Source organism: Zingiber officinale, chromosome 7B (assembly GCF_018446385.1).
Source record: "Zingiber officinale cultivar Zhangliang chromosome 7B, Zo_v1.1, whole genome shotgun sequence".
NCBI lineage: Eukaryota > Viridiplantae > Streptophyta > Magnoliopsida > Zingiberales > Zingiberaceae > Zingiber > Zingiber officinale.
This window is the reverse complement of record NC_055999.1, coordinates 116,916,620-116,941,973: the sequence shown is the minus strand read 5'-3', so window position 1 is coordinate 116,941,973 and position 25,354 is coordinate 116,916,620. Positions and strand designations below refer to the sequence as shown.

Genomic DNA, 25,354 nt, shown 5'->3' with positions numbered 1-25,354 from the left:
AATGGAGAGTAAAGCACGGAAAGATGTCCCTGCTTCGGTGAATGAACAAAGAAGATTCATTGCATTCTTTACATTAAGTCCCACCTTACCATAATAAACTTCATGGCTCACTATGATCTCTCAGTCATCAAGCATTGCCGACATTGTCCTAACATTGTGATGCATCATCAATCCACGACAACTAGTTGATATTACTATCAAAGCCAATTCGATCAAACAAGTCTCAAGAATGTTTCACCTAATGAGCTTTCATGTTGCATTAAACATACAAAGAAAAGATCGAAGAAGATGTCTTGCATATAGAGTCGCAATGTTGCTTAGGATCCTGAGGCTTTAGCCCTCCATAAAAGTATCCACCATGACTCCATGAGCATGAGTAAACATGGGCACACGGCACATTCAGAAGAGGGAAGCTGTGAGTTCTTTTGCTTCTGCTATGACCTGGTTGTAATCCGATTGCAGCTTCTCTTGCACCTCTTGTGGCACGTCTCCTTTCGTTGGCTTGCTGGTAACCAATACACAGCATGTTGGCCTTTTAGTGACTCCAGCAACTGCAAGATCCTACGAGGAAAGGAGAACAAATCAGCAAAACGAGCAGAGTGATGAACAGAAGTTATGAGATATATTATTCTCAGTAATATGTATTCAATTGATTTAGATAGACGCTATTAACAACCTACACAGGTGAGGTTCTTGCCAAAAGCATAAAGATGAGATATGCAAGTGTATCATACAAATTACTGATCACATTAACTTCATGCTTCACCATGTACACGAAAAGCTAATGTATGATCAGGAGAGCCAAATATATAAATTGAGACTGAGCCTATCATTGCTGAGGCTTGTACATGCCAAATACATAACTTCATGGCTGACTAGGGAATGCCCTTTAACTAAGTAGATCTGACAAGGAGAGATAGCCGCCAAACCTCGTTTGAAGGAACATATATATAGGGAATATCAGCCTCCTCCAATAAGATTGGTACATGCGTTATCACGTCGATAGGAGATATGTTCCCGGCAATAATGCACAATCTGCGTCCAATGTAAACTAAAATTTAGCATGGCTCACAATGAAAGAACTGATTCAAGATAAAGCAATAACCAGGACAAACTTTGCTTGGTATGTCATACTCTGTGACGGTACCAATTCAGACGAATGTACTACCACCATATTACAGTAGTAGTCTGATGGGAGTATGAATCTTACAACAGTCGTTTAGCATTGTTTTGGAAACAGTTTATATGATCAAGCCAGCCAATCCACCAAAATATTGGTTGAATGTTAAAATGTAGTAACATATACCATACTTCACAGCATAATTGGCAGTTTGATGTTGAAAACAAAGGCATATAGCACAAAGAAATTGGTTAACTAAAAACATAATAGATGATATTTAACACAGTGCGCACGTTTCATCATAATAGCTCAAGCAAATAGATAATTATGATTGACAAACTAAAACTATGACAGAGCACAGTGGCAAATTAAAACCATACATACAAACAAACAATCAGTAACTTAATTAATGAAAAAACAAAGTAAATGTTAATGAACAGTACAATTAAGGAATTAAAAAAATGGTTTAAAGTTAAGATGAAAAGGGAATCATGTGAGAGGAGATTTAACTCACCATCCCCATTCTACACGACAATCACATGACCAAAGTTTTAAATCCAGCAGAAGTTTCAAATTTCATTTTATACACATCCACTTTCTGTTTAGTCTTAATTATGGCTCCAAATTCATTTATCCTTTTCACAATGATGGCGTTGATGAGGAAATTGGCATACCCAGTGGCATCAGGTAATTGCATATGCCACATATTTTGCTTACATCATCAAAATTAAGAACCAAATGAATGTTTAGCCGTAATAAAAAAACAATATAATATATAATATTTGGTTAAATTTGAACCAACCTCAAAACAAAACTAGCTACATTTAGATGTTTATCTCAATATTTAAGAATTTAACAAGATAAGTGAGCTCTAGGACAGCCATGCAAAAAGGCATAAACATTCGCTAAGAGTTAATAGTATAGCTAAATGCAAGAACATGTTGAGAAGAAAACAAACCCCTTGTGACCACGACGGACACTCTTCACTACTTCCTTCACTCCCCGTTTCAAGCACTTGGCCTCAGACGCTGTTAATTCGAATGCAGTTGTAAGGTGTTGATGAATGATTGCATATGATAAATGATAATAAAGAGAACATTAGGTGAGTTAAGATCATATTATGGTCAAAGAGTAGTTTTAGATTTTTTTTTTTTTTTTTTTTTGTAGAAAACTAAAAACCGGCATGCAAAAAACTGAGTACTTGAAAAACATGATAAAGGAATTGATATATGCAGCATTTGCAAACACAATCAGAAGAGCAAACACCAGTCTTATCTAACATCATCAAATGGTTTATATGCTGGTCTGAATTCCCTATCTTCTAATGAAGAATCTGTGTATGCACAAAAATAGTGTAATTCAATTTCGTAGCTGACTATTACCAGATTTCAGTCTAGGAACATTATTGGAAGGATGAAAAATACAGAGTGACGATCATCAGAATAATAAGTGGACTGCATTGCACTGGTCAGATAAAACAATCAAAGTCATCTTCTTCCAAATGAAAAACCTCGGACAGGGAAAAAAAACAAAAATACACACACAGTGTCGACTGAAAAATGCTCCTTTCCTAATGACAAATCTATAGAAAGAAAATCAAAGAGAGAAAGGAAGAGGAATATGAAGATCCAAAATCATAAGAACAATGTATAAAGGTTGATTCTGCGCATTTAAACCCAAAGAAAGCTCCAAGACACCAAAATGAAAATTGAATCAACCGCCAAGAACAAAGGATAGTCGCCGAGCGTAAATGCATTTACCATACCTCTTCGGACGAGCTTGAGGGTGCGCTTGCAGAGCTTCCTTCCTGCGAGAGGCTTGGCAATGGGCGCGACGGCCATAAGCTTCTTCCTCTCCTTCACAGACTTCTCGTTCTCGCTGTCGCTGCCCATTCTTTTCTATCTCCTTATTGATCTTGAGAAAACTACGAGGTTTATGATAGATCAGCAAGAATAGCTTTGCGGAGCCGGAACAGAAGGAGACAGCAACGGCGGCAGCGGCGGCGGCGGCGGAGGAGGATATTGGCTTATAAGGGGTTGGGAGCGGCGAAGTGGAAAGCGCAAGGGTTTTGTCCAATCTTTAAACAAACCCGACCGGACCGGTCGTCAACCACAGCCACGTCGATGTGGTCCGCCTTTTTTTTATGACCTATTTAACTAAATAAATATAAACTAATTCCGTTTATTAAATAAATAAAATTTCAATAAAATATTATACTATTTTAAATATATTTATTAGAAATAGAGGAATTAAAAAAATTGATAATTTTAATTAGCCTCATTGATTAACTCTGGGATAACCGGTTTAGTCCCATAGAAATTTTCCACTAGTCATCAAGGTAAATCGGGAAATGCATGCGGTGATTAGTCCAGAAGCTCAACATTTTTTGATTACGTTTTTCATTTGAAGAAAAAATTTCTATAAATACGTCATAGCTAGGATTCGAATTATGGATATTTAGATAATAACCCATAATAACTTACCGTGATATTATAATCCTAAAGACAGAAATTGAGGAATTAAGAAGTATACTTCCCATCAATTTCAAACGGCAAATGATAATAGATCCATTTAAAATTGTGAAATTCTTAAAAGTGTATCTAACTTTCAAATTTCCTATTATATTTCAAACAAATTGTATTTTAAAAATTAATATCAAAGTAGTATTCTTAAAAGTGTATCTAACTTTTAAATTTTCTAAAGGTTAGATTTATTTTTTAATTTACCTCTCCTATCAACCACTGTAATACTTTATTTCAAGGATAAATTACATATTGTATTTAAAAAATCAATATCACAATGATGATGTATAAATTTAAAATTAATATTAATATGATGTTCTTTTTTACAGCACCATACTAGTGGCAAAAGATGATATCGCTCGCTCTCAGTACCTCCGTCGTACTACACCCAAGATCTTCACGAGAGAGGTAAATCATGGTAGTTGGAGAAGTTAGTGCGCAGTAGGAAGAGGTGCACAGGGACCAGGAAATTACGCCCTGATTATCCCGCGATTTGAACCCACGTTCTCAAATGATAAGTTTCTATGTACTAACCGCTTCAGATAATTCCGTGGGGCACCACACTAGTACTATTGTACTATAGTAGTTGGTGTCAGGAATAAAATAAAAAATAAATGTGTTTCTTTTGGAAATTCCACAATTGAGTGACACCTTTAGTCAATTGTTGATTTCAAATAAATTTTTTTATTACGGTTCAAAAAGAGTTCAAAGCCAAAGGTGAAGTTGAGGGAGTTGATTGACCAATCAATAATGATATATAGCTCTGAACTGTTTGAACTAAATTGATACACGACAATTGTATGTCAATTAGGACTCTACATGAATGTAAATGGAGTATTTTTCAAGCTTTTGGCTTTATTTTACATTGTATCAAACACTGAAAAATAAAAGATAAAATTCTAGAAAATCATTTTGAACTCTGACTCCTAAATTCGACAGCAACAAGCCCGTGCAATGTGCCTACCAAAAACCTAAAGATTTTACATTGAGCAAAGCCTTCTACTCGTAGCCTACACACCCACGACAAAGGCTCCAATGAATCGTAAATCTGACCAGACCATATATAAGAGTATAGTCTCACCTCGTGAGCTCTTTCTTTTCTTGCCGATAATTTGGTATTTCAAGCGAGGAAGATCAGCAACTGCCTAAACATGTATCAGTTTCTAGATTTGAATTCAAAACTGAATCATGCTTGGACGAATTATGAGCTTTCATTTGCCTGAAGAGGTAGAGCGATTTCGATCTTTCTTTCGAGCAAACCATCCATCCGTTGGGGAAGATGTCTTCCCTTGTGTGGCTGCTTGCCTGAACATCTCTGCATCAAGAGAGGGGCGTGCATTTAGTTTATGATGTCAAACTAGTTAAAATCTCAAATATTGAAATATGAGATTTTATGAAGTACCTCTTTCCCTAGCAAGTTCTTGATCCAGTTCTTCTTTCCACTTTCTCTGCCTTTCTGAAAAACTGCAGGACATGCTTATAGGAATTAATAAAGAGGAAAAAAAGAGATGAATCTATTCTTTGACAACGAACCTCAGGAACATTGATTCCTGTTTAGCATCTTGAAAAAGTCCTTCCCATTCATTTAGTTGGGGTGAAATCTCTCTCAGAACGCGATCATCTTCTTCATCACTCCTTGATTCTCGCCGGCTGCAATTTCCGGGACTGACCTTATTTGCCATGTCAGCTGGCAGAGGAGCTGTCCTATTTGCTACCTTGTTGGGTGACATCTTGATCTTAGGCGGTAAGACTTGAATTTTCGTTATGTTCTCCTCACATTTATTCTTGGGACAAGGCCCATTTTTGTTGTTCAGACTATTGTAGAACTCCTCGTAGAGTGGTGTCTGCAGCTTCTTCAGATCAAGGGCCTGTTATTACAAAATAGAACCTCTTAGTTACCAACCTCAAATTCAGTTCGAGCTACTTCCAAAAGATGGTAAAAGAATGAAAGAGGAATAGGAAGCTCAGCGCCTACCTTCTCATCTAGAAAGGCTCTAATTTTTGACTCAGTAGCTTCTTCATCATCATCTGCCACTGGCTCGGAGAAAGTGAAATCATGTTCATCAATAACAGATTTATGAAAGCCATCCAAATTTTCTCTACTTGGTTCAGGTGCCATGTCAAACTTGTGTCGCGGCCACTCATCAAGGGGCTCAGACATTGGGTTGAAACTCTAGAGAAATCAAGAATTCAAGGTTATCAATCAATGCCAAACCATTAGGTCCTACTTATATGCAAGCAATTGAAAACAATTCTAACATGACACTTGATGCAACTTACTGATCCAACATTTGGAAAATCATGTGTGTCATCCAGCCGGCACATAGAGCTATTGTTACTTAATTCCCATATAGGCCTGACATTAGGAAAGTTTCCAGAATTACTTTCATCGTTGTCTACTCTGCCATCATCACTATTGCTGCATAGCGACCTCTCCAGAGTAAATATTGAGATCAAGAGATAAAACCTATGAGATATCACTAAATTTCGAAGCTTACATGATTTTTGTGTAAAACTTGGATGCAAGGGCTACATCTTTAGAAGGTTCCTGGAAGAGAAAATATCAGGCAAGAAAGGAAAAAAGAAAGAAACAATACGAGGAAATGAACTAAAAATTGTTTTGCTGCCTATCAAGTGAACCAACCGCAACTTCTAAGTGGTGTGTTGGATGCAGATCTTGGAATTCATTGGTAACAAATGGATGCTGCATAGCAATCCAATAACAATAAGAGATGGAGTGATTAAAAACTTTGTTCTAGCATTTAATTAGAGATTATTCATGAAAAAACCAAGATACTGAACAATCCATGTTGCTTGGCTGTACCTGGAGTAAATCAGATGCAGTAGATCTTAAATTTGGTTCCCTGCCAATAAAATGTTAGCCCAAGAAGTTTGACAGGGGCAGAAGAAAATGAAACATGTAAGGAAGTTTTTGCTAAAATACAAAGTAGCTAGGATTCCTGAGAAGAAGTCCTTACCATTAACAAATATTTGCTCAAAATGATTACTAATAAGAGATCCAATGTTGAAAATAAATGGTTGTCAACTTACATACACATTCAATTTTTTCTATTAAAGAAATGCCCAATATAGTAAACTTTTTCACGTAAATACGTCATTGCCAGGGGAATGAAAGTTGTAGTCTTAAATGATAGCCCAAATTGACAATTGAATTACTAGACAAATTCACAGTTCAGCAAAAATTAACGTTCTTCATGCAATATCCAACATGCAATGGCAGTTCATCTCTATATGCACCAAAAACGTAATTCATGAATCAAAAAAGTTAAAACTGTGAATAAAAACATACTTCTGTAAGCATTTCAAGAGAAAATCTTTTGAATCTGAAGAAAGATGTTCAGGTATAGGAGGATGAGATTTTGTTGTCCCAATGTGAAAAAGAGCAGCAACCTTGATCATATGTCAAGAGTAAACAGTGAGTGGAAGAAGAAATATAATTGATTGTTATGTGATACAAAAAATTCAGACACAAAAGGATAAGACTTGCCTCCTGATATTGCTGACTCCAAGGAGGCTTGCCTGTAGCCATCTCTATAATGGTGCAACCAACACTCCATATATCAGCTGAACTGTGGCAGTTAACTATCTTTCAGATATTGTCAAACCACCATGTACTAAATAGAATATAATCACAAGGTAAAGGGTAACTAATCAATAATCTCGTATTTAACTAGATAATGAGGCCAACAAGAAGAATGTAAATTTGTAATGGGGCCAACAAGAAGAATGTAAATTTGTAATGGTTATATCAAAAACTGCAAGACAGTCAATAAACTAAACCCAAAAAAAGGATCCTGTGAACAGGGATGCTGCCAGCAGGAAAACTAGATTTACTTGGCTGTTATAGCCCTTCTAATTTAGATTATTTAATAAATTATCAAGACAATGAGGTCCCTAGAGACTTCATCAATCCTACTTAACCTGATTAAAACTGAGGAAAATTTGGATTCCTTAATCTATAGACTAGACAAACTTGAGATTATAGGGGAAAATCCCATAAAATACTGAGAAAGAGACAAGGTTTACCATAAATTGAACATTATAAACCCTAATTTCACAATCAAAGCACAAGATTTAAGATACACTAACTCGAAACAGAAGAATTTATTATGCACATCAAACAATTATTAAATCTTGGCATCATACAAAGGTCTTTATCTAGACATAGAAGTCATGCTTTCATTGTCAATAAAGAAGCTTAACAGAAAAGAGAATAATCTGGTATAGTATTCAATTATAAACGTCTCAATGACAATGTCAAGAGGATGACTACAAAATAGTAGACAAAGACCAACTCCTAAACAAAATTTAAAATTCAAAATGGTATTCAAAATTTGATATGAAATCTGTATTTTGGCAAGGATGCACACGGACTCTATTGAATGGACAACCTTCTTTTATCAAGAAGGACACTTTAAATGGTTGGTCATGCCATTTGGACTCAAAGTAGCCCCTCAAATTTTTTAGAGAAAGATTGATGATATATTTAGAGGGATATCTTCTTTTACTTATGTATATATAGATGATGTATTAGTCTTTTCCAAAACTAAGGAAGAACATTACGCATATTTTCACATGGTTTTCAATTTATTTTATAAACATGGATTAATAATTTATAGAAAAAAGAAGAAATTGGTTGTTAATCACATAAACTTTCTAAGAACAAAAAATGGACTACGAAAATTTCCCTCCAATCATTGAAAAGACAGAAGACATAAAAACCCTTTGGTCTTTTCTAGGACTTTTAAACTATGCAAGACCATAAAAAAACTTCAGCATAAGTAGTTCTCTGTATAATAAAACTTCAGCAATTGAACAAAGATACTTTAACCAACAAGACATAGATGTCGTTAAACAAATCAAGACTATGATTAAAAAGCTTTCAGTACTTACTTTACCCCTTGATTATGATTATTTGGTCATAGAAACCGACGGATATGAATCAGGAGGAAGAGGAGCATTATTTAGAAAATTTTCTAAACATGATTCTAAGACTTCTAAATCCTTGTGCAGAGCATATTACTATAAAGAAAAAGAGCATCTTACTTTATTAGACTATGAAATTTTAGCAGTCATGTATTATTTAGAAGCTTTTATGCTCTCTTTTTGTGCAGCAAAGTAAAAATTATAATAAGAACATATTGTGAAGATAGTTAAGGCACCCGAAAAGGCCTCTCAGATAAAAGGTGGATTAAGTTTGTTGATTACACTATCAATAGAGGATTAAAGATCTAGTGGGAACACATTAAAGGATCTGACAACCCTCAAACTAATAAACTCTCAAGATTAGTAATCTATTCTTAACTTTCTTTTGCAACAAGATAAAAAGAAGAATAACAAATACTTGGGGTTTCTATATCAAGTTAATGGAAAGGCAAAAGAAAGTTCGAACTCCTACGTCCTTAAAAACTATGAAGTTTGACAAAGAAGAAGAACTTCAGCAGTTTTATAAAGAAGAAGAACAACTTTGATTTGGATTAGATACAACAATGCCTTATTGACAATATATGGAATATACCCACTACACCAAGGGTAGCCAATTCCAAGATAGATATCATCAATGCATTAACAAATTATTTATTAACTAAAGTATAAAAACCAATAGGTAAAAAGTTTTCTTATTATGAAGTTTATTCTAGACGCCAACAAGGTGTTTATAGCACCTTGGACAAAGTAAAAATTGCAATTCAAGATTTAGGGCTCGTTGTGGACCTAATTTTTTCACCAGCACTTCTCTTAAATCAAGACCCTATAATTCTTTTATCTAGCATGATCTATCTTTCAAGGACCTTTTAAGTCCTTCAAATACTCAATCCTTTCAAGGAACTCAAAACAAAACTATGGATTTCCTTCTGCATCTAATATGAAGGATTAAATATGTGCTTAAGAGTTAAGGCTAGGCAGCAAGAAGTAGTGAAATTGAACTAACATATATAAGAAATTTGACTAAAGAGTCTTCTTTAGAAAAATTTCTAATCCTATATGAATTTTTAAAGCTAATGCACAAAGGCGAGTTCAAAGAAACTTCTGGAATTTCTATTAATTATGAAACATAATATAATTATAAAAGAAAATGCTATCATACTTATCCACAATGCAACACTCCAGACCTTTGTACAAATGGGTGTCCATGTCAAATCCTGTGCTCCATCCGAAAGGCCAATATAGTCCATGAAGATTTTCAGATAACAGAGTTCAAAGGCATGACTATTACTCCATTAACTCTAATGGATTATAGTCTTCTCAATATGCTATGGGTCACTGACTTACAAACAATAGAAAGTTTTCCAGCAATGTTAGAGATAACAACGAGGACTGAACTAGAGAACCATCAAAACATTTAAGTATACTCTAAATTGAAGGCCTAATTAAAGATGATAATTTCCTATACTGGACAAAATACAATAAGATCAAAATATTAATTGGATTCCTTTAATCCTATTAGAAAATTAACATATATAACTAGAGAATAGTTGTACAAAGAAACACATGGGGATGGGATACCATGATAGATCCACAAGAAATTTTCTTAGCAGATGAAACTATCACAGCAAAGGTATATTGGCATGAGAAATGGGCATTCCAATCCCAATCATAATTGAACACCCTACTCTGGCAGTATTGTTGGTGCAAGGAGCACCAGAATCAAGCATGTGTTTTGACGTTGGTAAAGGTTCAAAGTTAAGTCCTAGTGTGATCTAATGGATTGATCAAGTGTGCAGGTAGCTCAACCTGAAAAGTCCTAGTATGTCAGTTGGACCGGATATTAGGTAGTGGAAGTCTTGGCAGATTAAAGACACCAGGATTGAAGTCTAGATGGGTCAATGGGCTAGACATCGAGCAGGATGGACTCGATGGGTCAGCGAGGACCATAATAGAGTCAGAAGAAAGCCATAGGGGTCAAGTGATCGAATGCTAAGTAGGGGAAGTCCAAACGGATGTTTGGCCAACGATAAGTTGAGGTAAACTCCTGGAGTAGAGTGGTTCTTCTGGAAAAAAGAATGGTAAGGATGAGTCCTCGTTATGAGGACAACCTTAGACGTTGATCCAACTGAATAAACCAATGAAGGTTTCTAAGTCAAGATTAAACAACCCTAACTTTTAGACTCATTCATGCATAATCATATATTTCTAACTTTGTTTTATAGATCTATTATTGGTATTCTTGTTGTCCTAACTTTGTTTTGCAACAAACAAAGATTGGGTTGATTGAAGGGTTTGGTTGACCAAACAGGGTGGTTCGATCTACCGATCCAAACAGATAAGCACAACTAGATTGCAATCAAGCCTAAGAAATAAATAAGGGTTCAATTGATTGATGAGGAGGATCAGTCGATCGAACATATTTGGAAAGTGTAGAATGGATATGATTGGATCAAAAAGTAAAGGAAAATCCTAGGGTGTAGTTTGCCTGAACAGGTTTAGTCGACCGAAAAAGCGGATTTCACAGGATCGATTAGATCGGAGAAAGTAAGGAAAGAAGTGGGATTTTAGAACTGTTTTAAAATACGAGATTTTACCCCCCCCCCCCCCCCCCCGGGGCATCTCTTTCAACAAGTATTAAAAAGAGATAAGAGGAATGGGATAGCCAAAAGAAACACTCACCTTTGTCAGCCATTACTTTTACCTCCACTGAAGAAAAGAACCTTAATAATGCAGTAGAGGATTAGTGGTGGACCCAAGACTCCCCAGCCTTTTCTGTATTCAAGTTGAGTCAGCCTTATCTTTTACTTAAGCAAATTTTATATAACAATGGAGTTTGAATGCTTGTAAGCCTCTTTAAAAAGACTCTCTATGTCTAGAAAGTAAAGAAGGAAAAAAAAGAAGAAAAGGAAGTGTGTGTATCTATAAGTTTGTAAGAGTATGGAAGTTACTATCTTCTTTGTAAGTTTCCCTAAGTTCATTCTCTGTAATTACTATATTTTCCATGTATACTTAAAAAAACCTTTTCTAAGCTAGGAAAAGTTCTGTCTTTCTCTGAAAAACATTTTCTCTTCAAGAATACTGAATCCTTATCCAAGTTTACTCTGTAGAACGATAATTGTTTAAGGTAGAGAATGAAACTGCTAAGTTTGTCGATACTTGTTAAATCTATGCTAGCTATAGTAAGGTAGTAAGGGCAAAATGAAGCTTGTTGTAAATCTTGAAGACGTCGGGGGTAAAGTATAACAAACATAACACTAAGGGTACGTTTAGTTCGGGGTTATTTTTAATAATCTTGGTTATCCATCCAAGGTTATCAACAAAAACCTTGTTTGGTTTAGGCGTTCGATGATTCCCAAATAATGTTTCATTCCCGACACGCCAGCAAAAGGGTCATGCAGCCCGGAATCGGAAAACCTCAGAAAACTAAGGTTTTTCTTGATTCCGGGGTTAATGAATTTTTTTTACCAAAAATACCCTCCGATAAGAAAGAACATGAAAAAAAGAGAAAAAATATTAAAAAATGTAAAAAAAAATAAAAAAATGTTTTAAAAAATTTTAAATTTAAAAATTTATTTTTTAAAAAAAAATAAATAATTTTAAAAAATAAAAAATTTAAAAATGTTAACAAATTTAAAAATTTTTAAAAAATATTAAATAATTTTAAAAAAATTTAAAAAATTTTAAAAATAAAAAAAAAATTAATTAAAATTAAAATTTAAAAATGTAAAAAAATGAAAAATATAAATATAAATAATATAAAAATATAAAAACATTAAAAAAATAAAAAAAACACATTAAAAAGTAAAAAAATATACAGGAAAAAGAAAAATTAAAAAATAAATAAATAAATAATAATAATATTATGTATAGTTGGTTTTGTAATTGAGGGTAATAGGTAAAATATTAAACTAGAGTATTCATTAAAACTTTCAAATAAACAAGTTTTTGTTGCATTACCTAGGTTGAACCAAACAACATTTGGTTATGTTTTATTCCCCATAACCTTGGTTATGTGATTACCTGGTTATACATGATGACTTAAACCAAATGCACCCTAAGGTTCTTGTTACTCCCTAATAGGTGAGGCTCCTAGGTGAGGAGAAATTTGATAAGCAGAGAAGGTTCATTCATAAATAGAAATTTTACCTTCTCTAGCTAAGGTTTGTTTGCATTCTGAAGTTCAATTTTTGGAAGAAGTTTCATTAATCAATATGACATGATTCTAGGCACTTAGAAAGGATACCCTTATCTGATTATCAAATTCCTCTTCTCACCAAGGAGCCTCACCTATTAGGGAGCAACAAGAACTTTGGTGTTATGTTTGTTGTACTTTACCCCAAGGTCTTTAGGACTTACAACAGGCTTCATTTTGCCTTTACTACTTTACTATAGCTAGCACAGGTTTTACAAGTATTGACAAACTTAGTGGTTCCATCCTCTCCCTTAGATAGTTATCGTTCTATAGAGAATACTTGGATAAGGACCGAGGATTCTTGAAAAGAAAATGTTTTCTGAGAAAGGCAGAGCCTTCCTCAGCTAGAAAAGTTTTTTTTTCAGTATACATGGAAAATAAACTAATTATAGAGAATGAACTTAGGGAAACTTACAAAAAGTTATTGAAGATAGTAGCTTCCACACTCTTAAAAACTTATAGATACACACACTTTCTTTTCTTCTTCCTTCATTCCTTAGTATAGAATCTTTTTATAGAGGCTTGCAAGCCTTCAGGCTCCATAGTTTTATAAAATTTGGTTAAGTAAAAGATAAGGTTGATTAAGCTTGAGTACATTGATAAGACATAAAGGAAAAGATTGGGGGAATTTTGGGTCCACTACTAGTCCTCTGCTACATTAACAAGATGCTTTTCTTCGGAGGTAAAAGTAATGGCCGACAAAGGTGAGTGTTTCTTTTGGCTATCATATTCCTCTTGTCTCTTTATGTAATACTGAATCAGAGTAGGGTGTTTAGTTGTGATTGGGAATGGAATGCCCATTTCTTGTGGCCAATATACCTTTTTTGTGATATTTTTGCCTACTAAGAAAAATTCTTGTGGGTCTATCATGGTATCCCATCCTCATGTGTTTCCTTGTACAACTACTCTCTAGTGTTTAAGTTAATTTTCTAATGGGATTAAAGGAATCCAATTAGTATCTTGATCTGACTTATTGTATTTTGTCCAGTTTGAAAAACTATCATCTTTAATTAGACCTTCAATTTGGAGTCTAATTAAATATTTTGTTGGTTCCACTCTTGGGTCTAGCCACTTTGGAGGAGGAGTGCTATTAATATGTAGAATTACTGATGTCATTAATTTTTCCAGTGCAGTCCTCTTTGTTATCTCTAACATTGCTGGAATCCTCTGTTGTTTAAGTCAGTGACACGTAGCTTATTGAGAAGACTGTAATCTATTAGAGTTAATGGAGTGATAGTCATTCCTTTGAATTATGCTATCTGAAAATCTTTATGAACTATATTGGCATTTTCTTTTATAATTATATTATGTTTCATAAATAATAGAAATGCTAGAAGTTTGTTTGAACTTGCCTTGATGTACGAGCTCTAAAATTGCTATTTTTACATCTTCCTAGAATAAACTGCATAACAAGAAAACTTTTTACTTGTTAATTTTTGTACTGTAGTTAATAAATAATTTGTTAATGCATTGATGACAGCTATCTTGGAATTGACTACCCCTAGTGTAGTGGGTATATTCCATATATTGTCAATAAGGCATTGTTGGATTTGGACTAACTTTGATCTTTGATCAAAGTGAAATTGTTCTTCTTCTTTATAAAATTGCTGAAGTTCTTGATTTCAAACCTTATAGTTTTTAAAGACGTAGGAATTTGAACTTTCTTTTGCCTTTCCATTAACTTGCTACAGAAACCCCAAGTATCTGTTATTCTTCTATTTATCTTGTTGCAAAAGAAAATTAAGAAGTTGGATTAGATTAATAATCTTGAGAGTTTATAAGCTAGAGAGTTGTCAGATTCTTAATGTGTTTCCACTAGATCTTTAATCCTTTATTGATAGTGTGGTCAACAAATTTAATCCACCTTTTAGCTGAGAGGCCTTTCGGGTCTCTTTTACTGTTAGTCATACTTAATTATTTGTTCTTATTGTAATTTTTGCTTTGCTGCATATAAAGAGCAAAAGTTTCTAAACAATACATGACTTTTAAAATTTCATAGTCTAATGAAGTAAGATGTCCTTTCTCTTTATATTTTCCAAATGCATATGTGCATAAGGATTCAGAAGTGTTAGAATCATATTTAGAAATTTTTCTAAATAATGCTCCTCCCCTTCCTGATTCACATCCATCAGTTTTAATGACCAAATAATAAGAATCAAGGAGTAAAGTAAGTACCGAAAGCTTTTTAACCATAGTCATGATATGTTAAGCGAGATTTATGTCCTGTTGGTTAAAGTATCTCCAGTTGTTGAAGTTTTATTATACAGAGAACTACTTATTTTTCCTATATCCTTAAAATATGATCTTTCATAATTTAAAAGTCCTAGAAAAAGACCGAAGGGTTTTTATGTCTTCCATCTTATAAGGGAAGTCAAGGATCTTGGTAGAAATATGGGATTGAAGGGAAATTTCCCCCTGTCCAATTTCTGCTCCTAGAAAATCTATGTGATTAACAACCAATTTCATCTTCTTCCTGGAAACTATTAATCCATGTTTATCAAATAAATAAAAACTCATGTGAAAATGCGCATAGTGTTCTTCCTTGGTTTTGGAAAAGACTAATGCATCATCTATATATATACAACAATCAAGTTTTATCCCACTAAGTGGGATACATCATCTATATCTACACAATTAAAAAAATATATCCATCTAAATATATCATCCATCTTTCTCTGAAAAATTTAAGAGGCTACTTTGAGTCAATTAAAAGTGTCCTTCTGGACAAGAGAAGGTTGTCCATTCAATGGAGTCTGGATGCATTCTTACTCGCCAAAATCTAGATTTCATATCAAATTTTGAATACCATTTTGATTTTGTTTAAGAGTTGGTCTTTGTTTGGTATTTTGTAGCCATCCTTTTGATAGTTGTCATTGAGACGATTATAATTGAATATCATTCTAGACCGTCCTCTTTTCTGTTTAGCTCTTTTATTGACAATGAGAGTAAGACTTCTTTGCCTAGATAAAGACCTTTGTACGGCACCAAGATTTAATAATTGTTTGATGTGCATAGCACATTCTTCTACTTCTCGGTTAGTGTATCTTAAATCTTATGCTTTGATTGTGAGATCAGGGTTTATAAAGTTTGATTTATGATAAACTTTGTCTCTTCCCAATGTTTTGTGAGATTTTCCCCTATAAGGGTTTTAATTAGGTTAAGTAAGATTGATGAAATCTCTAGGGACTTCGTTGTCCTGATAATTTATTAAATAATCTAAATTAGAAGGGCTAAAATAGTCAAGTAAATCTAGTTTTCCTACGGGCAGAATCCCTGTTCGCGGGATGAATCCCTATTCGTGGGATCCTTTTATATTACAAGAACAACTATCTGATTTTAAAGAAGATCTAGAAGTAGAAATAATAGAGGTTGTCGACCCTACCTAGTGGGATAAGTCTTGGTTGTTGTTGTTTTTGCTTGGTGGATAAACTATCAAAAATTAAAGTTGTCGAATTTTTTTTTATGTGATTGGTGACTCCTTTTATGCTATATTTCAAGGGTTACTTAGGTTCAAGGTTAATTAGGATTTATTAGGTTGTTTGGGAGTAAATTATTGTAATTAGGAATTATATGACTGAAGTGGAATGCTAAAAGGTTGTTTTAGGGATGTTTGGATTAGATTGGGGGATCAATTGTGGTTATGCTAAAAGGAGAATGATTTCAAGTTGTGATGGGCTCGAAGTGTCCTTGAATCAAACCTAATTTGGTTAGGACAAGACTGAACTGATCTTGAACCAGTTTGAACCAGTCTGATTAAGACTAGATCAAGTAGGGGTTCTTTTTGAGGGTAATAAAAACCGCTCTTCCCTTGTCCTTGCTTGCTACTACACGAAGCTCCCTCCCGTCACTCACAATTACTCTTGTCTAACACCAACCTGAAGCCCAATTCTCTTGATCTCACTATGAGCTCTCCTTGAACCATTTGTCAAAGTTCATAAGTATGGTTGCATGCTATCTATCTCACACACTCAACACCTAGGTATGCCATCCACCGTCCAGCTCCCATTCACCACCAACCTCCAACACGAACTGCTATGCAATTGAAGTCAATGTGACAACTTGTGATGGTGCTATAACAAAGTTTCACCTAATCTGACAAGTTCAGGTTCTTACCATGAGATTCAAATGCTTATTCAATAAAAGGATGTTCTCAAACATGGATATATGAAATGATACTAAATATCATACTGGGTTCAGTTATCTAAGTTGGGTTAGAAAATTCAATATTTCCCTCCATTTCACTAATTGTTTATTGTTACCGTGAATATCTTGTTGTGCAACAAAGTATAGATCACCTCATGTCATGTGCTTGTTCAAACATATTTGACATAATGATAGACCTTATATCTGCACATATATGTGAATCTTTCATGATCCAACCTTCAGTAATATAGCATCATGATGATGTTAGTATATATTATCACTTTGATTATTTTTGTAATAGAATTATTGTTTGTTTCCTCCTAAACTGCATGAATATATTCAAACAATCATTTATGATAAATAAAAACAAAGTAAAAGATAACAAGTTTCATAGGCCAAAAAATGGAAAAGTAATCATCATCATAATAAACTCATTCACGCAGAGAAGACAAGGTGATCGTGCATGCATTTTTATCCCCATGTAATTATTCTAATGAACTCAACATACATGTGACGCTTCACAGGAAATGAAAAGTTTGAACTTACAAGCTATGTCCAGTTTGAAGAATTACTTCTGGCGCCATCCAGTATGGAGTTCCCTTCATTGACTTGGCTGCATTCATAGTAGCCTGAGAAATCATACCAATAATTAGTGAGTTCCACATGCATGAACATATTTCTTTAGCACAGACCAATTGTTCAAACAATACTAATAGAGCAATGATTTAGCTGCACTCACAGAAACCAAACAAAATCATGTTGACAACTCATAAGAAGTTTCAAACCTTATGAGCAAGGAAAAACCTTGCAAACAGTTTAATGGAGAGCCAACCACAAATAGTTGGGATAAACATGGCTTGATAATGGTGTGAATGTGTGATCAACTTAGAAGAGTTTCTCACACATGAGAAAACTTTCTCTAGCATTTGACGAATTATTCCAATAAGAATGTTAAAACACTGACTTGGCTGCTTCATAACATTTGACAAAATCATGGTAATAAGTTAAGAAAGTTCTCTCATACATAAACAAATTTCGCTAGCACAAACCAATTCTTAAAATAGAAATGCTAGTCTTGCTACAACATTGAGTTTGTATGTCCCTTATAAGTTAATGTCCAAAGGAAGATAAAAAAACAAAGGCGAGAAAAACACTCAAAATTTGAAACACTAACTGCACTTGTAAATTTAGAAACAATGAACTAAAGAAGATATCTATAAACTTAAAATGGAGGAGCCCAATTGATAAAATGAGATTATCGGATAATAAATACCTTCTCAACCTAGATATATTAAGAGAAAAGGGAAAATAAAAATTTTATGGAAGTTTACATAGAGGACTACAATATGCAGGCAAGACAACTAGAGCAAAACTAAGATGAAACAGACCACTTATTTAGTCAAGTGAAAGTACAAATAAACATAGCAGTGTCTGGGTGATAAGTCTGTGGAAGCATTTATGGAAAAGTTTACATATTTTTCTCTCGTACCAGCTTTGCAACTTGTTTAGATGCACCAAAATCGGCCAGCTTGATGCAACCCTTATTATCCACTAGAATGTTAGCCCCCTGAATTCAAAAAAAAAATCTAGTGAGCAAGGGAAAGATAACAAGACATCAAACCAGAAAGTGCAAAGGAAATACCCCAGCCTCAATCTGACCAAGGAACTCAAATATCATACCTTTATGTCCCTGTGCATGATTCCATTTCTATGAAGGTACTCAAGCCCCTGCAATAGTTGCTTGGTATACATCCTTATAACCTATCCCAGGGGAAAGATAACTTTAGAAAGATATTGTATTTTATTATCCAGTAATCATTATAATGAAGGCAACCACATACAGCCTCCGGAAAAGATCCAAACTTCCCGAGTAAAGATGAAATGGATCCGCCTGGGACAAACTCTAGAAAAATATTTAAAGTGTCATCCTCTCTGGTTGTTCCCAAATATCGCTGTCATTTTAGAATAAAAAAAGGGTGTTTTTAGTTAATAAATTAAGAATGACAATCTCACAAAATTAAGCAGTACACGGCACATGAAAGAAGCACTCACAACGATATTTGGATGGGAAAGGTTCTTCAGAAGCTTTACTTCTTCCTCAAGTTCCCTTATATGAGCCTACCAATAAATTCATAACCAAACACAAATTAAGGAAATCAACACCGAAATTCTCTCTCATATTCATGACGGAAATATAACAAGAAAATAAAAAAGGCATTGTCTTTGATAGTACATATAGAGAAGAGATTTCAACCTGCGCTTTTTCTTTGGAAGCACCGTTCTTCCCAATCAAAACCTGCAAATAAAAAGGTCCACTATCAGGAAAAATGACCAGAGGAATTCAAAGAGAAATCCAAGCCCAGAAGATACACGAGAAAAGAAGCTTCACCTGCTTCACGGCAAGCAACTCTCCGGAATCGAGATTCATACCCATATAGACATGCCCGAAAGCACCGCAGCCGATGAGTTCTCCCTTTCTCCACCGTATTGAGGCTGCGTTATCCTTCTCCTCAGGGGAAGGAGGCGGAGGGAGTTTGGGGGCAAACCCCCCGAACCCTAGCCCTAGTCCAATCCTCGACTTCCTGAGGCAAGATCCGATCTTTTCCGCAATTCCGCCAACTCCTCCACCGGCGTTTCCATCAGGATTCGTGCGGAACACGAGAGATCGGCGAACAGATCCGAAGACCTCATGCATCGTCGTCTTCTGCCGCGGCTGCTGCCCTGCGTCACTCCACCTGGATGCTTCCGACTGTGGATCTGAGGGCGTGGAAGTGAGCAAGCGATCATAGAAGAGAGAGAACCGACGAGATCAAGTAGGTGTAGGTCAGAGAGGCAATGGAGTCCAGAGACGGATGCGGTGTCTTCCGATCTTCTGCGCTCTTTTTGCCATTTTCAAAAGCTTCTAGCCTCAATGTACCAAAATACCCCCACAGAGCCGTTACATTAGATGATCGAAGGATTTATTTTTTTTTTCAAAAAAAAGAGAAAATTTTCACTTTACTACCCCGTATCTTATCATTTTCTAAATGACGCCTTATAGTTTGACAATTATGAAATTATTAATTAGTTAATGGCAAAATAAAAATAAAAAGGCACTTTAAATTTATTATCATTAAAAGGATATCTTTATTTTTAAAAAATATATTAAAAAGATTGTCTCATATTTTTAGAATATTCTTATTCTAATATTATTATAGTAAATTTGATCAAAATTGATCAACCCAATCAAAATTACTAAATAATTATAGTTGAAATTATTTTAATATATTAATTAAAATGATTTAAATATAAGTTATAACTAATCTAATTTAATTCAACTAATTCAACATCAAATACTATTGGAGAAATTTAACCCATCAAAATTATTAGAATAAGAGCAATTTTAACTAAATCAAAATTATTACAATGCTAAAATAAATTGGAACAACTTTAATTAAATTTATTTTAATTATTCGCTTTGGTTAAACTTGCTCTATTTTAAAATATCTTTAATAAAAATTGCTTCGCATTTGAAATAATTTTGATTAAAGTTATTTTAATTATAGCAATTTTAAGAGTTTTAAGCTTTTCAGCCTAAATAAGTATGGTACAAAATAGGCGATTATAAAAAATATAAAAAGAGCATGGAGTAAGATGGTGCACAAATCAAATATTAATTCAAATTTAAATAATATAAATTTGAAACTAAATATTAAAATTTATTATAATAAAATACCCTCTAATTATGAAAGAATGAATAATTCTAAAAATCTAAAATTAAATTAAAAAAATCCAAAATTAATTATGAAATACTTCAAAAAATAAATCTAAACTTAAATTCAGAAATAAAAGATCATCAACTACCGTTTAATTATAAAATAATTCAAAAAAATAAATACATAAATGTAAAATTTAACCCGAAAAAATTTAATTCAAAATTAATTACCATAATTCAAGAAAATAAATTTATAAATTTAAATAAGTCAAATCTAAAATTTAAATATTCTAAATTAAATTATTCTAATAATGTACCTTATAATTATGAAACTAATTAATAAAATTCTACATAATTAAATAATTAAATTAATAAAAATCAAAATATGTCAAAATGGATTGACACATTTATGGGTTCACACAAAATCTATCAAATTGAGAATTTGGTGCATTATTAGAAATTAAATTGAAAATTATTTGATTTTAATTGACCTATGCATAATTGTCATGAACATGTATATATGCTTAATTAATTTTTACATTAATAAATGTCATATTATTCATGCTAGTCTTTTATTGGTTAAGTTTGAACAGTTAGATAAAGACTTAGGCTTGTGTAACACTTGCTCAATCTAGTATGTGGGATGAGATGATAATACGTTAAGAAAATTTAATCTAAAAAGTCAAATAGGGTAAGGCATATCTTGCTTGATCTATTTAGCTAAGTGGAACAAACCGAAATTGTCTCACCACTTCCTAGACTAGTTAAATCATAATTTTCTAAGAATAAGGTTAAGTGTAATACCCAAGAAGTCCTCTATATTTCGTCACAGTCTAGAAGTTAATTTTTAAAATATACTAATAGCTAAACTATAATCTAATTCAAATATCAATTAATTCTTAAAATTCTTATTTTAAATCAAGTAAAATTAATATATTATCTCACAAAATTCGTAAGACTATTATATTTAGTTGTAATGAAACACTTAGATGAATAAGATGATAGGAACTTTCAAATTAAAAATATTTTGAAAAAGTTTTCAAAATCTCTGGATTATTTTCTAAAAATTATTTTCAAAATAATGATTCAATATATTAATATCTTACTATTTTATTAAAAACCTCCCCCCCTTTACTAACTAACTTTGGTAAAGCCTAAAATGCATTTACGTTAATGTCCTTTTTTCTATTCACACTAAAAATAATTTCAAAGTTTATTAATAATTTCACAAGCGAAACAATCAGTGATCTAAAGTTCATGACTCAGCTACAGGGTATTATTATGAATTTTTCTTATCATTAATTTTCTCTGGTTGTTTTATATAAAAAAATATAGTTCTCTTTAATCTCATATCTTAGAATTTACAATACTATAATCAAAGAAACTTTTATAAATATTTTAGACCGACGATATTAAAAAATATAATTTTCTTAGTTTTTTTACTAAAACAAGTATAATATTAAATTAAAATAATTTTTTTTTATAAGGAAGCCCGTTAATTTGCTGGGATTCTCTAACGGAAAATCCAAATAATTCGGATTTTCAAAGATCCAAATAATTTATATATTATTATATTACACACACTAGTTTTAATAAAATTCATACTTGATTGAGTGTACTTATAGACATATTATAATAAATTTGATCAAAATTGATCGACCCAATCAAAATTACTAAATAATTATAGTTGAAATTATTTTAATATATTAATTAAAATGATTTAAATATAAGCTATACTAATCTAATTTAATTAAACTAATTCAACTAAATTGATCAAATACCATTAGAACAATTTAACCAATCAAAATTATTAGAATATGAGTAATTTTAACTAAATCAAAATTATTACAACGCTCAAATAAATTGAACAACTTTAATTAAATTTATTTTAATTGTTCAGTATTAGAGTAGTTTTGGTTAAACTTGTTCTATTTTAAAATATCTTTAATAAAAATTGCTTAGCGTTTGAAATAATTTTGATTAAAGTTATTTTATTTCATTAATTTTAAGGGTTTCAAACGTAGATCCGTTACATTAACGGCCCCTCTAGTATTAGTTCTACGGATATGGAAGGAGGTACATACAGGTACACGGGCGTCAGACGCATAGTAGAATAAACCCCAGGTCATCTGTTATTGAGAACTGACCACTGACCATTACACCAGAGATGTCATACGCTCACCATCTGTGCTAGCACTGGGGGCAATTTTAAGAGTTTCAAGCTTCGATAAAAGGAGGATGGTCCACTATATATACTGGTTAATTTTAATGGGTCCTACCTATTTACAGGTAAGGTCCATAAAAATCAACCAATCAAAATTTACGAGCCAACGTCTCCCGCTTGCGATAGAAGAACTACATGTTTACAGCATAAATAAATATTACAAAATAGGCAAGTATAAAATTATAAAAAGAGCTATGTAATAAGATGATGCCTCGATCAAAATTCCATCAACTGAGCTACAGCTGGTTCAGTAAATAGATCGGTATCAAAATCTCATACTGTATATCATACCAAAAATTTTGATATACAAAAAATCATTAGGATACCATACCGAAATTTTAATATACTAAAACTTTAGTATACCAATTTTCGATATACTAATTTTTAGCATAGTTTAAATTATATATCATTTGCACTCAAATTCTAATATTGTATGATATCCTGAATACTAAACTATTAAATTGCATATTGATATCATATTAATCTTTTTGATTATATCGAAATTTTTGGTATACTAAATTTTTAGTATAATTAGGCATATTTTATTATGATATGTATGATCTATCAAAATTTTTAATATTTTTTCTGCCCTAGGGTGACCCAACATCCAAAACTACTATAAAAAATAAAACTCATATAATATATTTGGATCAAATGTCCTAAGAAAGAATTAGAAGATCAAAGATACATTGGAAAATCTGAATGAAAAAACGTGGTGGATGAAAGATGACTCAACTCCATTGTGAATAGGATGTTATTCTCACATCGGGAATTAAGAAGCATTAAGATTGATGTAAAATAAATCATAACTATGAAAGTTGTAGGTGCACGCATGTCACTAGTTGGAGGGGTAAGAATCCAAGAGTCGAATTGAACTAACTCAATATGTCTCGTATTCGAGCATTACATATATGCATTGAATGGGGGCTAAGTACGCCCAAGTTGAAACAGCCAGCCGATATTTGCTGCCCAAATCTCTTGCTACTTACTACTCAAAAGAGTAAAAGATGCATTAACACGTGGTTGATGGCAAATGTATAACCTCCAAGATAGTAATAATTGATTATTGATGACCTGCAGCTATCATTAAACTCAGGCATTAAATGGACATTATTTGATCATTTAACGTTGCTTGGGGTTGGTTCTACTTTATAAGGAGGTCATGATCTTGAACAAATAGCATATGGTTGAGCAAAGAGATGAAGAAACACCATCACTTTGTCCCCCCTACTATTTTTTTTTTATCACGCATACCACTAGACAGTTCTACTCGTGATAACATTCAAGTATATACTCAATTTATCATGACAACCTATGCTATCAGAGACGGAGCCACGTGAGGGATCTGCATTAAAAATTATTAGGAATTTAATGTAATAATAATGGTTAAATTATACAAAATATCCTTTGTTAAAATTAATTTTTTAATTTTTTCGTAATTATATCATTCTTAACTATTAACTGTACTTTATATATAAATAAATAAATTGAATCATCAAACACAAAATCAAGATACTAATTTAAAATCGAATTTGTCTCGAGGTTATGGTGTATGACGCTCAGTTGTCATCTAAGTGCCTACGATTCGATTCCCAACTATGACGTATTTGTAGATATTTTTTACTCCAAATAGGAAATGCAATCAAATAATACTGGGCTTATGGGTCGGTCGCCGCTAGCGCTTCCCGATTTACCATGACAATCAATGGAAAACTTTGATGGGATCATGCTTGTCGCCTAAGGTTCGACGTTACCTAACTTGACTAATCATTTTTTGATTTAAAATTGAATTTGGGTTAAACAAAATATATCTAGTAGATGCGAAGATAAGGAGTATGTTGGTCGAAAATCAAAATTTATTTAGATTTGATTTGATAAAGTTCTTAGTAAATTAAATTAAATTTGATTAAATTGGTTCGATCAATTTAAAATGAATTATAAAATTTTTAAGCAAGCATATTCTGTTTTCTTTTCTTTTTATTCTTTTCTACCTACATAGTCTCGCTCCTACTATCTTACATGCAAGCCTATGCGTTAACTTCTTCTTTTGATCCTTCATCCTTCACAAGGACGAATGTATGGGCTATCAAGAGGAACATACCAACCTTTTTTTTTATTATTATCTATATAATTATATTAGGTACGAACCTAACACGAAGTGAAGGTATTGAATTAAAATTGGATTGACATCGAATAAAATCCATTACACCCTGTTTGGAAATAACTTAAGTCATGGAATTGAATTGAATTCCATTATGAATGAAATTCCATAAGGAATTAAATTCAATTCTCATGTTTGGAATGAATTGCAACTTAAGTTATGGAATTCTTATGTTTTACCATTTTATCCTTCTCTCTTTTTTCTTTTCCTTTTTTACAAAGAAGAGAGAATAAGGGCACAATGGATATAATATGGAGAATTGAATTCCCTATCTAAATCACACATAAAGAGGTGTGATTTACTTTTGCCTTGTTTGATAGAATTAGAATTAAATTCCATATCAATTCTTAG

At 32.9% G+C, this 25,354-nt stretch overlaps 2 protein-coding genes across 2 annotated transcripts; both read right to left on the bottom strand.

The window, feature by feature from the left end:
* Positions 1-38: 38 nt before the first annotated feature.
* LOC122007112 (H/ACA ribonucleoprotein complex subunit 2-like protein) lies at positions 39-3,188 on the bottom strand. The gene is made up of 4 exons (XM_042562885.1): positions 2,886-3,188; positions 2,079-2,148; positions 930-1,035; positions 39-561 (listed from the first exon to the last, which is right to left on the bottom strand). The coding sequence occupies exons 1-4, from the start codon at positions 3,010-3,012 to the stop codon at positions 400-402; spliced, it is 465 nt and encodes a 154-aa protein (XP_042418819.1). The 5' UTR covers positions 3,013-3,188; the 3' UTR covers positions 39-399.
* A 1,190-nt stretch (positions 3,189-4,378) lies between these two features.
* Positions 4,379-19,810, bottom strand: LOC122007111 (mitogen-activated protein kinase kinase kinase NPK1-like). The gene is made up of 17 exons (XM_042562884.1): positions 19,314-19,810; positions 19,179-19,220; positions 18,977-19,042; positions 18,766-18,876; positions 18,605-18,685; positions 18,414-18,491; positions 17,471-17,553; positions 7,151-7,232; positions 6,953-7,053; positions 6,467-6,506; positions 6,287-6,346; positions 6,141-6,190; positions 5,923-6,061; positions 5,618-5,815; positions 5,176-5,510; positions 5,045-5,106; positions 4,379-4,957 (listed from the first exon to the last, which is right to left on the bottom strand). The coding sequence occupies exons 1-17, from the start codon at positions 19,617-19,619 to the stop codon at positions 4,854-4,856; spliced, it is 1,938 nt and encodes a 645-aa protein (XP_042418818.1). The 5' UTR covers positions 19,620-19,810; the 3' UTR covers positions 4,379-4,853.
* Positions 19,811-25,354: the final 5,544 nt, after the last annotated feature.

Excerpts from the sequence above, each read along its gene's own strand:
- LOC122007111 (XM_042562884.1), bottom strand. The coding sequence starts at position 19,619 with ATGCATGAGGTCTTCGGATCTGTTCGCCGATCTCTCGTGTTCCGCACG. Across the intron at positions 6,507-6,952 it reads CTCTTGAAATGCTTACAGAA|GGAACCAAATTTAAGATCTA; the intron begins GTATGTTTTTAT and ends TTTTATTGGCAG. Across the intron at positions 6,347-6,466 it reads CTGCATCTGATTTACTCCAG|CATCCATTTGTTACCAATGA; the intron begins GTACAGCCAAGC and ends ATTGCTATGCAG.
- LOC122007112 (XM_042562885.1), bottom strand. The coding sequence starts at position 3,012 with ATGGGCAGCGACAGCGAGAACGAGAAGTCTGTGAAGGAGAGGAAGAAG. Across the intron at positions 1,036-2,078 it reads GTCCGTCGTGGTCACAAGGG|ATTGTGCATTATTGCCGGGA; the intron begins GTTTGTTTTCTT and ends CATTGGACGCAG. Across the intron at positions 562-929 it reads TATATGTTCCTTCAAACGAG|GATCTTGCAGTTGCTGGAGT; the intron begins GTTTGGCGGCTA and ends CTTTCCTCGTAG.